This window comes from Narcine bancroftii, chromosome 1 (genome assembly GCF_036971445.1).
Source record: "Narcine bancroftii isolate sNarBan1 chromosome 1, sNarBan1.hap1, whole genome shotgun sequence".
NCBI lineage: Eukaryota > Metazoa > Chordata > Chondrichthyes > Torpediniformes > Narcinidae > Narcine > Narcine bancroftii.
Genome location: NC_091469.1, coordinates 389,864,212 through 389,877,367, shown reverse-complemented (window position 1 = coordinate 389,877,367; position 13,156 = coordinate 389,864,212). Strand labels below are relative to the sequence as shown.

Here is a 13,156-nt window from a genome sequence, read left to right as displayed (position 1 = left end):
GTACTTATCGGAATTCTGTCAGGAAAAAAAAATATGGTTGTATACGTATGTACTCTGACATTAAATCTGAAATCTGAATAAGTATAGCATTTCAGCTCACAGTGTAGTGTCAACCTAATAACCTATTCTAACAACTGCCTAAAATTTCCTTACTGCATAACCCTCCATTTTTCTTAGTTCCATGTAGCTATCTAAATATCCTTTTGTACCTGCCTCTGCCACTGTTGCCGGCAGCACATTCCATACATTCATCACACTGTGTGAAAAATTTACCTCTCAAATTCCTCCTATACTTATTCCCAAGTACCTTAAATCTATGCCCCTTTGTATAAACCATTTCAACCATCAGAAAAAGCTTCTGGCCATACATACGATTAATACCTCTTATCATCTCTATTAGGTCACCCCTCATTCTCCAACACACCAAAGAGGAAAAAAAACAAGTTTGCTCAACATATTCTCATAAGGTATGCTCTCCAATCCAAGTAGTATCCTTGTAAATCTCCTCTCGAACTGAATGCAATATTCCAAGTAAGGTCTAACTAACTAACTAACAACATGACCTCTTGCCTCTTGGATTTGATCCCACAGTTAATGAAGGCCAACACACCATATGCCTTCTTAACAACACTATCAACCTGTGCAGCAGTTCAGAATGTCCTATATACATGGAACCTAAGATCTCTCAATTCAGAGTCCTCCCATTAACATTGTATTTGGTCTTCTAATGTGACTTTCTGAAATATACTATTTTTTACTTTTCTGGGTTAAACTCCATCTGCCACTTCTTAGCCCAGTTCTGCATCCTATCAATTACCTTGTGTAACCTCTGGCAACCCTTCAGATTATTCACAGTCCCACCAACCTTCATGTTATCAACAAACCTACTAACCCACCCTTCCAGTTCCTCAACCAAGTCATTTAATAGAGCAAATGCAAGCCCTTTGACATGTATGCAGAGTTAACCCTTACATTTGATATGGTTTAAGGAGAGAGAATAAATAGGTCATTGTAGAGATCTTTTCCATTGCATGTCAAATAGCAGTAGAGACCTTCCATAATTCTGATCTTTGCATAATTTGTCATGGTTATAGTTTATCATGCCTGACTGGAATGATAATTATTAATAGAAACATAAAAGATGTTAACTAAATTTTTCTAAGAAAATGAACCCACAATAATACAATTAAGTGTGGGTCACATTGAATTATGTTTGCTTTTTATGTTTGCTTTTGTGGCCCAAGTGTACTGTTTCATGTAATTAAGCATCATGATCGCCTAACCCAATGGCTGCAGAACATAAATAAGGAGCGCATACCAGTACAATGTCAATTATAAAATAAACTCATAAAATACATAACTGTTTTGAATGACAAAGTTGAAGTCAGCACTGGGAAACATTATTCAAACTAAATATTTTCTAAATAAGGGAAGTGTTAAGGTAGCAGTTCTTGTCATTGAAAAATTGTGTGAATGATAATTAGAGGGTGAATAGACATTAATTAGTGGTAAATTTACTCTAGAGGTTGTTTATTTAGGGATCATATATAGCGGTTGTACTGTCAGATTACTTGAATTATATTGCAGTTTCATTTGGGAATTAAACTGATTTCTTATCTGGTCCAATGGGTAAGATATTTCTGGAAAGTAATATAGTTGGTAATGACCTAGTTGCTTACTTCACCAACAATGTTTCATAAAAACTCAATGTGAAACATGAAAGTCTGCACATGCTGTGATTGTACTAAAATTGCACAGAAATGCTAGAGGAACTCAGCCGAGACAAAGATATATCACCAATGTTTCAGGCCTGAGCCCTTCTTCAAAGAGTAAACAAAGAATAAGAAGAATGAGCAAAAAAACAGGAAATCTTTGAATACAGATAATGTGGGCTGGGAGAGGAGTCCAGACCAACAAAAGTTATTACCTGGTAATTGGTGTTATCATTTCCCTCCCCTACCACCCCTCCACCCCTGAGGTCCCTCTGTTCTTCAAGTGTTAAGAATTGTGCCATAAACCACGTACTCAGCCTTCAAGTTTGAGCTTCCAAAATGCAACATTTAACACATCCAGATTGAACTCCATTTCCCAATTTTCCACCCAACTATCCATTCTGTCAATATCCTGTTGTAACCTAAGACAACCTTCTACACTATTCACAACACCCCCAAACTTCATGTCATCTGTAAACATACCAACCCATCTCTCTTCCTCTTAATCCAGGTAATTTACTAAACAATCACAAAGATTGGGGAGTCTCAGAATAGATCCTTGCAGAACACTATTTAAGATGTCCTTAGGCACAGCTCAGGTGTCAGAGGATTGAAGGGTAGTTTCTGTTGTTCCATTGTTTAAAAATGGCTCAGAAAGTAATAGTCTGGTGAGCCTGACATCAGGAGTGTGTAAATTATTGGAAGATATCCTAAGAGATCAGATATTGTAGTATTTGAATAGCCAGGGACTGATTGGGGATTGTCAATATGGCTTTGTGTGTGGTAGGTCGTGTTTAGTCAATCTTGTAGAGAATTTCAAGGAGGCTACCAGGAAAGATGATGAAGGAAAGGCCATGGATGTTGTCTCATGGTCCTTAGTAAGGTCTTTGACAAGATCATACATGGAAGGTTAATCAGGAAGGTTCAGATGTGAAGTAGTAAACTTGACTCAACATTGGCTATACAGGAGAAGCTAGAGAGTGGTAGTGGATAATCACAGACTGGACACATATGATTAATGTTGTAACTCAGTGTTTACTGCTGGGATCATTGTTGGTTGTCATCTATATCAATGATCTAGATGATAATGTGGAAAATTGGATCTGCAAGTTTGCAGATGACAATAAGTTTGAAGGCATTGTGGACAGCAGAGAAGACATTCAAAGCTTGCAGAAGGATCTGGACCAGCTTGAAAAATAGGCTGAAAAATAACAGATGGATTTTAATGCAGACAAAGGTGAGGTTTTGCATTTTGGAAGGACAAACCAAAAAAGTAGATATACGATAAATGGTAGGGCACTGAGGAATGCAGTGGAACAGAGGGATTTGGGAATACAGATACAATATTCCCTGAAAGTCACAACTTTGGTAGATAGGGTTACATGGGTAAAGAGAGTTTTTGGCATATTTGGCTTCATCAATCAAAGTCTTGAGTACAGGAGTTGGGACGTTATGGTAAAGTTGTATAAGACATTGGTGAGTCCAAATTTGGAGTATTGATGCAGTTTTGTCATAACTTTCTGAATGTCCCTATCATGGAGAATCTTAACAAATGCCTTACTAAAATCTATATACACCACATCTACCACCCTAATTTCATCAATTTATTTATCTCCTCAAAGAGCTCAAAAAGTTCATTATGAGGTACAACCTACCCCTCACAAAGTTTTTCTGACTATCCCTGAGAAGACTATACTTATTTAAATGCTTGTACATCCTGTCTATAGGAAATCCTCTCCAATAGTTTGTCCATCGTTGACATAAGACCTTATTGGTCTATAATTTCCAGGATTCTCCCTGTTATTTTATTTTTAAACAAGGGAGCTACATTTGCCATTCTCCAATCCTCCGGTATCTCCCCTGTGCTCAGGGAGAACTCAAAGACCCTCCCCAGCATTGCCTGAAGAATTTCCTCCCTCGCTTCCTGCAGTAACTTGGGGAATACACATCTCCTCTAGTCCCAGGTACTTATTAATCCTAATGTTTTTAAGAAGATCCAAAAATGAAAATATTATTTTTTTTTTAACTGCAGCATATTCCAGCCCATACGTTTGTTGTACTCTGACCTAACCTTGACCAAGGTCCCTCTCTCTGGTGATACTGAATCAAAGTTTTCATTTAAGATTTCCGTACCTCCTCTGCCTCCAGGCACATGTTGCCTCCCTTGTCCTTAACCGCTCCTACCTTCACTCTCGTCATCCTTCTGATCTTCAAAAATGCATAGAATACCTTAGGGATTCCTTAATCCTACTTGCCAATGCCTTCTCGGGCCCTAAAGAGAGGTGGTAAAAGTCACAGTGGTGTTCAAGTCACACAGGCCAGGCTAATGATAGTAAAAAGACCTTATTTTTAATTTCGGGGAACACAGTAATCACACAGCAATGGAAATTATTGCCATTGTAATATAATCCCCTTAATAAATCAATGCCATTACTAGTTCACAACCTGTAATTAGATTTTCAGGTCCCAAAGCCTCTCAGTAACTAATCTTTCTGGACTTAATGGCACCTCTCAAGCACATTTCCTGTGGGAGCTTTGCCCCATAAAACGTGTAGTGTTCTGATGTGAAAAATAAAAGGCAGGAAGTAAAATTATGTTAGAATGAAAATTTCTGGAGATTTATCAGTGAGGGAGAACCCCAGATGACCTGAAACATTAAATGTTTCTTTTTTCCAGATGCTGCCTGTGTAGCTAAGTGTTTCCAGCAATTTGTGTTTTACCTGCATACTTAATTGGTCTATACACGTTCTACTTAACCAATTGTTCTTTGGGGAGAACAGAGATTTGTAAGCTGGTGTATTTATGATTTTATACTCAGCTCATCAAATGAGTTCAACTTTTATTGTTAACCATAAAACTGTAAACCTAATTACCTTTCCTCCTTCAGCAATCATTTACTGGTTTCAGTTGAAGAATTCCATCCTTGACTGTTGCTTTCCTGACTCAAGCAAATGGCAGGAACATTCCTAAAGACTGACAAACCACAAATCTGTGATGGCAAACTTATTAGTTATAGTAATTATATTTTATACACAGTTGGAGACACATCATTATCTGAAAAACAAGAGTCGTTCCAACTGAGGGATTGATTTGGAGTTCACTGATGTGCTCAGCAAGCTGTCATATTTTCACTCTTCTCAGGTGCTGAGAATACACTCCCACTGGTTGCAGAGTCACTGCAGTAGGGCTTATGCTTGTTCCAGTTTTTCTGTTCTGCATGTATTGAGGGATGCTTGTTAGTTCTGGTATTGCATGTGTGACCTTGATGTCTCGCAAACTGTGGTGCTGTATGAATCACTGCAAAGCACAATGAAAAGTTGAAGCGAAGTTCAACCTCCCCACAGAAATTTGGCCCTTTTGATGTTTTTAGGCACATTAACTTGATTTATAGTTTGTTTTCTGGATTGAACCTTTATTTTTTTTCCTCTTTATACTCTTATGGTTTATTTAGATTCTAACATTTTTTTTCAGACAAACCTTCCTATTTTTACCTTTCAAACCGCATTGCCTGACAAGAAGAAGAATTCTGCTTTAAATGGTAGAGGGGCAAAAACAACACTAACAAATGAAAGACACGGAGGAAAAAGAGGAAGGGATGATATAAAGCCAGTGTCCATTCTGAGATAACCTGTTTGACATGCCTGCCAAAACTGAAGGTCACAGCCAAGGTGTGCAAATCTTGGCTGAGGACACGGTCCCTTATCTTTTGGGTAAAGGAAACTAAGGGAAGTCTAACACACCAAATATTAAACCTGGCCTCAGCCTATATAAAACTAAAATAGACTGTTGAACTAGTGAGTAAGATCTCTGGACATAAAGAAGATATGTGATTTGAGTCTGTATTGGCCTTGCACAAGATCACTTTACTTGAAACTTTGCAGAAGTATTAAGCTATCTCCAATTTCTTCAATTTTTTTAGATATATATGTCATGTATTTGACTCTTATATTTCCATTTCTATTTTTTGCAGTTGTTGGATCAGTGTTGAAACACACCTGCTTTATATAGTACATGCCCCAATTGTTGCAGCTTTGTTGGTAAGGATTTCAATTCAACAACTAATATACAGTTGCGTGGCTACATTAAAGGTGCTTGTAGTTATGTATTATTATGAATAATTTTACAGGAAGCACTTCATCTTCTCAAACATAAATAGGCCACTGGCCATTGTAATATCATCCCCTTAATAAATCAATGCCATTACTAAAAAACCACCATAGTGGCTACAAATAGATGTGGAATTAATTTCACTTCTTTTTAAAATTGTTTTTGGCCCTGTATATCAATGGAGTGGTGTAGTTTGGAGAGAGTGCCAAGATATACTATTGCTGACACCACCAGAATCAGGGCAGGGCACTCACTCCTTTCTTAAATACCAACATCAGGTTCTGATACAGATAAGGCGGGATTGGTGGCATCCTGAATCAGCAAAAGACAGGAAAGTCCAACAAGAGTGACTAACCCTTTCTGAATTGAGTAAGATCTAATCTTTATACAAGTTTCTCATACCATTATGGCCAAGTTTGGCAGAAACTTAATCCACAATAGTTCATGGAAGTATTTCAGTATTAAATTGGAACCCAGATAATCCACTTCCCAATATTATGACTGGAGAGTATAAAAACAGCCTTACAATTTCAAAACCAATTTCTGAATTATTTCACATATATGCAACAATTTTACTGTTAATACAATGATTTATTTCAAATAAAACCAGACTCTCAGAAAATTATTTATAAAAATACTCTATTGGCATTCATAGCTGTTTCAATACCATGGTTTCTATGAGCCAAGTTGTCCAGTAAAGGAAATAATCCTAAACGTAAGTGCAGTGTTTGATGTTTCCAGCCACAGATATATTATTTGTGGGTTTGACATCCTGTGGTTGCTGCTCAGGAATATGACAGTATTTTTTTCAGACATGCACTATGTTTGTAGACCAATATCATTTACAAGTTCAGGTTAATGGCAGGAAGTCTTACTCACCAGCAATGACTGTCAGGAATTCCAGCTTTCGTTTCCTACGATTTATAACCCTTTACTTCAAAAATTGTGCTCTTAAATTTTTTATTGCCATCTGCCAGTAGGCGTAGTTCACTGCTGGGAGTTTAAATCCATGATATAATTACTTCTGCATTTAAGCAGTAGACTCTGTTATAATTCATCCTAAAACTTATGAGCATTGTTGTGCTGACTTCAGGTGGTTTGCATAAAATGCATCGAAATGGTATTGACACCTACTGAGGATAGGTGTCCGTTTTTAAAGCAGCACCCCTATTTTTGAAGATGAATCTTAATCTTCAATGACTCTAAATTGAGTTATCGAGAGTGCGCAACTGTGAAATAGTGCGGACATTTCCCTCAGGCACAGTGTGTAAAATGCACTGGGCTGCTTGATGATCTGTGATGAGATGGTTTCCCTGAGAGTGCTCAGCATCTTCTATCGGACTCAAAAGGAAGATCAGAAAACTAAGAAGGCAGAGAAGTTCAAGATAACATCAATAGTTGAAAGAAAGGGAAAATAGAAAGATTTAAAACACAGGAGAAATGTAAAAATGGCCAAAGGACAAATGCAAAACTTGGAAATAAATGTACTTTGGTCGAAAATTATTAACAATAGCTCAATTTCAGATTTTACTGTTAAAATGAAAGTAGAAGTAAATGAATGTGGAAAGTAGGCCTGAATTGCATAGTCATTTTCCCTACCATTCAATTTCAGTCTTTTTGCACAAGCAATTCAATTCTATGTCTGTATGCCTGGCTTGTTTTGGATGGTTAGAAGGATACAAAGTGAGTTACTCTGTATATCCAATAGTTATTGTCATCCAGAACCTTCAGAAAACAGTAACATATTTAACTTTCAAGGTTATCATGGAAGTGAGGTAAGTGCAGTCACAATCACCAGAGAGAAGGTGTTCGGGACGCTGAAAGGTCTAAGGGTAGATAAGTCTCCTGGACCAGATGGAATGAATCTTTGTGGTCTGAAAGAAATAGCTACAGAGATTGTGGAGGAATTAGTAATGATTATCCAAAAATAAATAGATTCTGGCATGGCTCTGGAGCAATGTAAAATTGCAAAGGTCACTCTGCTATTTAAAAAGGGAGGGAGGGAGGCAGTAGAAAATAAATTATAGAGCATTTAGCCTAATGTTAATGGTTAGGAGGTTGTTGGAGTCGATTGTCAAGGATGAGGTTACAGAGTGCCTGGAGGTGCATTTCAAGATAGTCCAAAGTCAGCATGGTTAAGGGAAAATTTGCATGACAAACCCACTGCAATTTTTGGCAGAAAACAGAGAGTGGGAATAAATGAAACCTACTCTGGTTAGCTACTGGTTACCAGTGGTGACCGTGGATGACACCACTTCTTTTTACATTGTATGTTAATGATTAGAATTGAGGAATAAATGGCTTTGTGGCTAAATTTGCAGATGATACAAAGATAGGTGGAGAAGCAGGTTGTGATGAGGAAATGGAGCAAGGAGATTTAGATAAGTTCAGAGAAGGAATAGAAGGGCAGACTATTAATTAGATGGGGAGAAAATTCAACGTTTGGAGGTGCAAAGGAACTTAGGAGTTCTCGAGCATGATGCTCTAAAGCTTAATCTCCAGATTAAGTCAGTGGTGAAGAAGGTGAATGCAATGTTGGCATTCATATCTAGAGGAATAGGATATGAGTATGAGAAGGAAGGTGATGTTGAGGCATTGGTGAGGCCTCACAGAGTATGGGGTACAGTTTGGTGCTCCTTATTTAAGAAAGCCTGAACAGAGTAGATATGGCCAAATTGTTTCCCATGTTAGGGGAGTCAAGGACAATAGGGTACAACTTCGGGATTAAAACAGAGATGCAGAGGAATTTCTTTTTCCAGGGAGTGGTGAACTGTTGGAATTTGACAGCACGGGCAGCTGTGGAGGCCATGTAGTTGGGTGTATTTAAGGCAGAGATTGATAAGTATCTGAATAGTCAGCGTATCAAAGGTTATCAAGAGAAGGCAGGGTAGTGGAGCTGAGTGGGAGAATGGATCAGCTCATGATGGAAGGGTTGAGCAGACTCAATAGGCTGAATGGTCAACTTCTGCTTCTATCTTACTGTCTTATAACCAGGCTAATATTTCTTCCGTTATCGTCAAATAGGCTTGGTGAGGAGTTGTACGACTTGCAAGCAAAGGATTAATGTGTTGCATGTTACCCATTTAGTAATAATTTTTCTTCATCTGTCCTGTATGCCACGGTGACTTTCCATTCTCCAAAATCTGTTAGCTGCATTGAATCATGCTGGATCCATTGCTCGTGATGCACATGTTATATATTCTATTATATATAGTGCAAAACACCGAATTTCATAACTTGTTCTTGGATCCATTGCTCGTGATGCACATGTTATATATTCTATTATATATAGTGCAAAACACCGAATTTCATAACTTGTTCTTGACAATAAATTCTGATTCTGGAATAGGTATCTTCAGAACCCTACTCCCAACACTGCCAGTCAGACTAAGCCCAATATCTTTAATCATGTAAAGTGGTATTATAACAAGATCAACAAGAAATATCACAGAATTGTCAAAATTCAGCACAGTTAGGTCTTGTCAATTTAAGATGAGTTTTGCATGATGACCCAGCTTTTAAAATGTGCCATTGTCTCATGAGTAAGCTTGATGAACTTGATTCACTGACCATTGGAAATTTGATCATTTTAGATCTGTTTTACTTCAGTGAAGATTTTGTGTTCAATTATTGATTTTAAAAATAGGTCTGAGGTTACCTCAGTCAAAGGACCAATTGGATGAGTGAGGTGTTACCACATATGATAAATTAAAAGAAAATAAACACCTTACCAAAGATCCCCACATCTGATTTCCTTTGGACTTGGGTTACCCCTTATTGCATTTTATTTTATTATTTCATATTCATTTTTATTTTAACTTTTTTGACATCCTTGAGAAATAAGTTGGAGCACTGTTAATTTTTTCCATGAATGATGGTTAATTATGAACTTGGTATAATGCAAGTTTGTTAGGGAATCAGATTTCATTGAATGAAAACCCTTTCGTCTCAGACTCATGCCTTCTGCACAATATACGATAGATTCTGCCTCTCTCAGTAAAGGAACTGTCCTGCAAAATGTCACTATAACCTAAAAGCCATGAACCAAAGTGCAACATCTGCAATTTTAATAATAAAGGTTTCATTTTGTTTATTATTTGGATAGGTACTTGAATGGAAGAGGTATGGAGGGCTATGGTGTGGGTGCAGGTTGACAGAACAAGTTCAGCAAGGAATAGATGGGCTTAAGCACCTTTTTCTGTGCCATAGTATTTAATGGTTCTATGGTTCTAATTAGAATTGCTATGCCCAATTAAAATCCTTCTATGGAATGTTTAGATAAGAGTTTACGTGATTTTCATTGAGCATGTACTTATTGATAACTATAACTTTGGAAGAGGAGAAAAAGTTTATGTTTTCTTTTAACTTTTCTTGGAATTTAGAATTGCTAGTGTGAGCTCATCAAGTAACTTATAAGGCTGTATTCATATTATTATATATATTTTTGTACACATTTGGAAAATCATTACTTTTCCTCATGTTTGGTATTACAAAAATGCTAGCTTCTGTTTAACAATATCCTGTTTATTTCTTGCAATAAGTAAAACTTCTTGAAAACCCATGCATGCTACTAAAACTATCCAAGGTCTCACTGTTGTTTAATTGATAGAGAATTGTCATTCACAGGTAAACTTATTCTTCTTGCTCAACATAGTTCGTGTCTTGGTTACAAAGTTGAGGGACACTCACCGCACTGAATCCAACATGTATATGAAGGCTGTCAGAGCAACTCTAATACTTGTGCCACTCCTGGGTATTCAATTTGTTATTATTCCTTGGAGACCAGAAAACCGACTTGCTGGAGACATTTATGACTATATAATGCATATATTTGTGCATTACCAGGTATGCTACTGGGCTGTTTAATTATACGCTCTGAGTATGTTAATAAGTTATTTGTAGTCAACTTTAACTTGTGTGGGCTGGAGCTTATTTCCACAGCAAATACTTGTCCCCTTTAATTGACAGGAAATGTTGGATGCCCACATGTTCAAGAGGCTTATTTGCAGGCTGAATTCCACCAGCCTTCTGCAGTGGAACAGCACAAACTTTCCACAGCAGTCATGATCATATTGAATGGTGGGGCAGACTTGAGGTGGCAGATAACCTGCTCACATTTTGGTTTTCTTGGGTTCTTATGCAATGTTTAATAGATTAATGAGACCAATTTTCTGTTCAGCATTAAGACTCCAAAGCTGGTAAAATAAATATGTTTCATTTAAACTATAGCATTTTGAAGTATCTGCAACCAGTGCTAAATAACTAAATGAAGTTTCTTGTATATCTTTCTCGAATGTATTGTGATGTAAATCATCTTCTGATATTTTACTATAATGAAGACATTATATAAAGTCAACCTGTAGTTCTTGGTAGTTTAACTTCATTTGCTTACACGCTGCTTATCAGTTAGTGCACATTAATTTGTGTAAATTATTTTCTTCCACAGGGTTTGATAGTGGCCACTATATTTTGCTTCTTTAATGGAGAGGTAAGACTTAAATTGGAACTAAAGCTTAATCAATAGAAACTACATAAGTGTGTAAAATACCATTAAAATATATCATATATGCCATCATTAGGACGATCTGAAACTTAAAATATCCAAATAAAATGTCAACCTTCAAATGATTATTTGTTACTAAACTATTGTGATTTGGTTTTAACAGCATCCGATGGTCAACGGTATGTGCTAGATTTGGAGAGGGGGTTCATTTTATACAAACAATACCGGTCAAAACCAACATTTTGGGTGAAAATTCTGGGTCATCCGATACACAAGTCATCTGATACGAAAACCAACATTTTGGGTGGAAATTCTGGGTCATCCAATACACAAGTCATCCGATACGATGGCATATATGGTAGATTAAAATGTAACTTCCCCACAATTAATTGAAGCATGTTATTGCTGAAGCAGAGAAAATCAGTAAAAATGGGAGAATTTGGACAGTTAGCCCATCAAGACAATTAGCCCAGTGTTCGGGTACACCTTCTAAGTTGATCTTAGTGTGATGTTGAAGTGAACCTTCACATAACCTGTGCAATGGATGCAAATGATTCCATAGTGCTTTTTAGAAAAGAGCAAGGGGGTTATCCCTCGTGTTGTGATGAATAATTATTATTTTAATTAACATCTACAGATTATCTTATCATTATCATTTTCTTGTTTGTGGAGGACTGTTGTGTGCAGATTGACTCTTCTCATAACTTTGTATATTGGAAGACAGCCCATAGCACTTTCAGTGAAGAATATTAGGAACTACTGACCATTCAGGGATTCAAGGATTGAATGACAAAGGCACAGGGGATGGGTAAGGCAATGAAAGCTTGATTTTTCGTTATTAAGGAAATCAAAGCATTAAGATTTAGTGCAGAAAAGTAGCATTGAGGTTAAAGAATAGTTATAGTTGTACTGAATGGTGCAGTAGGCATGGGGAACTGAATGGCGACTCTCCCATGTTCCAAAGGGAATGTGAAGAGAATTGCAAAGGAGTGAAGAGATGGAGATAGCAGATAGAAATGGGAGAATGTGTGGCAGATCTTTATGCTGGAAGAAAGTAAAACCACCATGGAAGAACAAAGGGAGGAGAGATTAGAAAGCAAAGGTGAGAATGTTGATAATTGCACACTGGAGTCTGAGAGAGCAAAGTTTGGATAAACTGGAAGGAATTACATTTTTGGAGGCTTTCCACAGGCTTTAATACTTCACAAATTACATTTATAAAAACTGACAAGAGAAATTTGAAGTGTTTAGGTGCTCTCATGTGCTCATTTAGAGAGTGGAGTTTAGGAATGAGTTCCCTTCTAGAGTAAGAACCATGAGAAGAATCAAGATTGTGGCCAGAAAATGCAGCGATACAATTGTACCCTGCCAACTGCAAGTTTCCCTTGTGAATATTGGTGGTAACCCAGAGAACCTTAGATGCATTCTCTTTGTTCCTCATTTCTTTTTTTTTAAAACTTTATTTAAGATTTTATAGCATGAATAAAATAGAATGTTACTTGACCTAGCTTAAAGTTAGTCTAACCTCCCCAAAATAAAGAGTGAAAGAGTGAAGAGTTAATAAAATGAACAATAATTATATAAAAAAAGCCCTTACACAAAAAAAGATAAAACATAACAAATAAAGATACTAACACCAAAAAAGAAAAAAAATAATTTAAAAAAAATTATCAATACTAAAATATCAAACTTAAAAACATATTTAAATCAAACTTAAATGCATATATTTAGCAAACGGAGTCGACTTCAACCTATAAAAAGACAGCCTATCCTGAATTGAAAAAGATATCCTTTCCATAGTCAAACAGAACTTCATCTCCAAATACCACCTATC

General features: G+C 36.8%; 1 protein-coding gene across 1 annotated transcript in view; it reads left to right on the top strand.

Moving 5' to 3' along the window:
* calcr (calcitonin receptor) overlaps positions 1–13,156 on the top strand; it is a 175,226-nt gene that overhangs the window by 145,848 nt on the left and 16,222 nt on the right. The window contains exons 9-11 of the mRNA XM_069929191.1: positions 5,683–5,749; positions 10,446–10,664; positions 11,266–11,307. Of these exons, the coding sequence (XP_069785292.1) occupies positions 5,683–5,749; positions 10,446–10,664; positions 11,266–11,307 (328 nt within the window). The remainder of the gene's footprint in view (positions 1–5,682; positions 5,750–10,445; positions 10,665–11,265; positions 11,308–13,156) is intronic.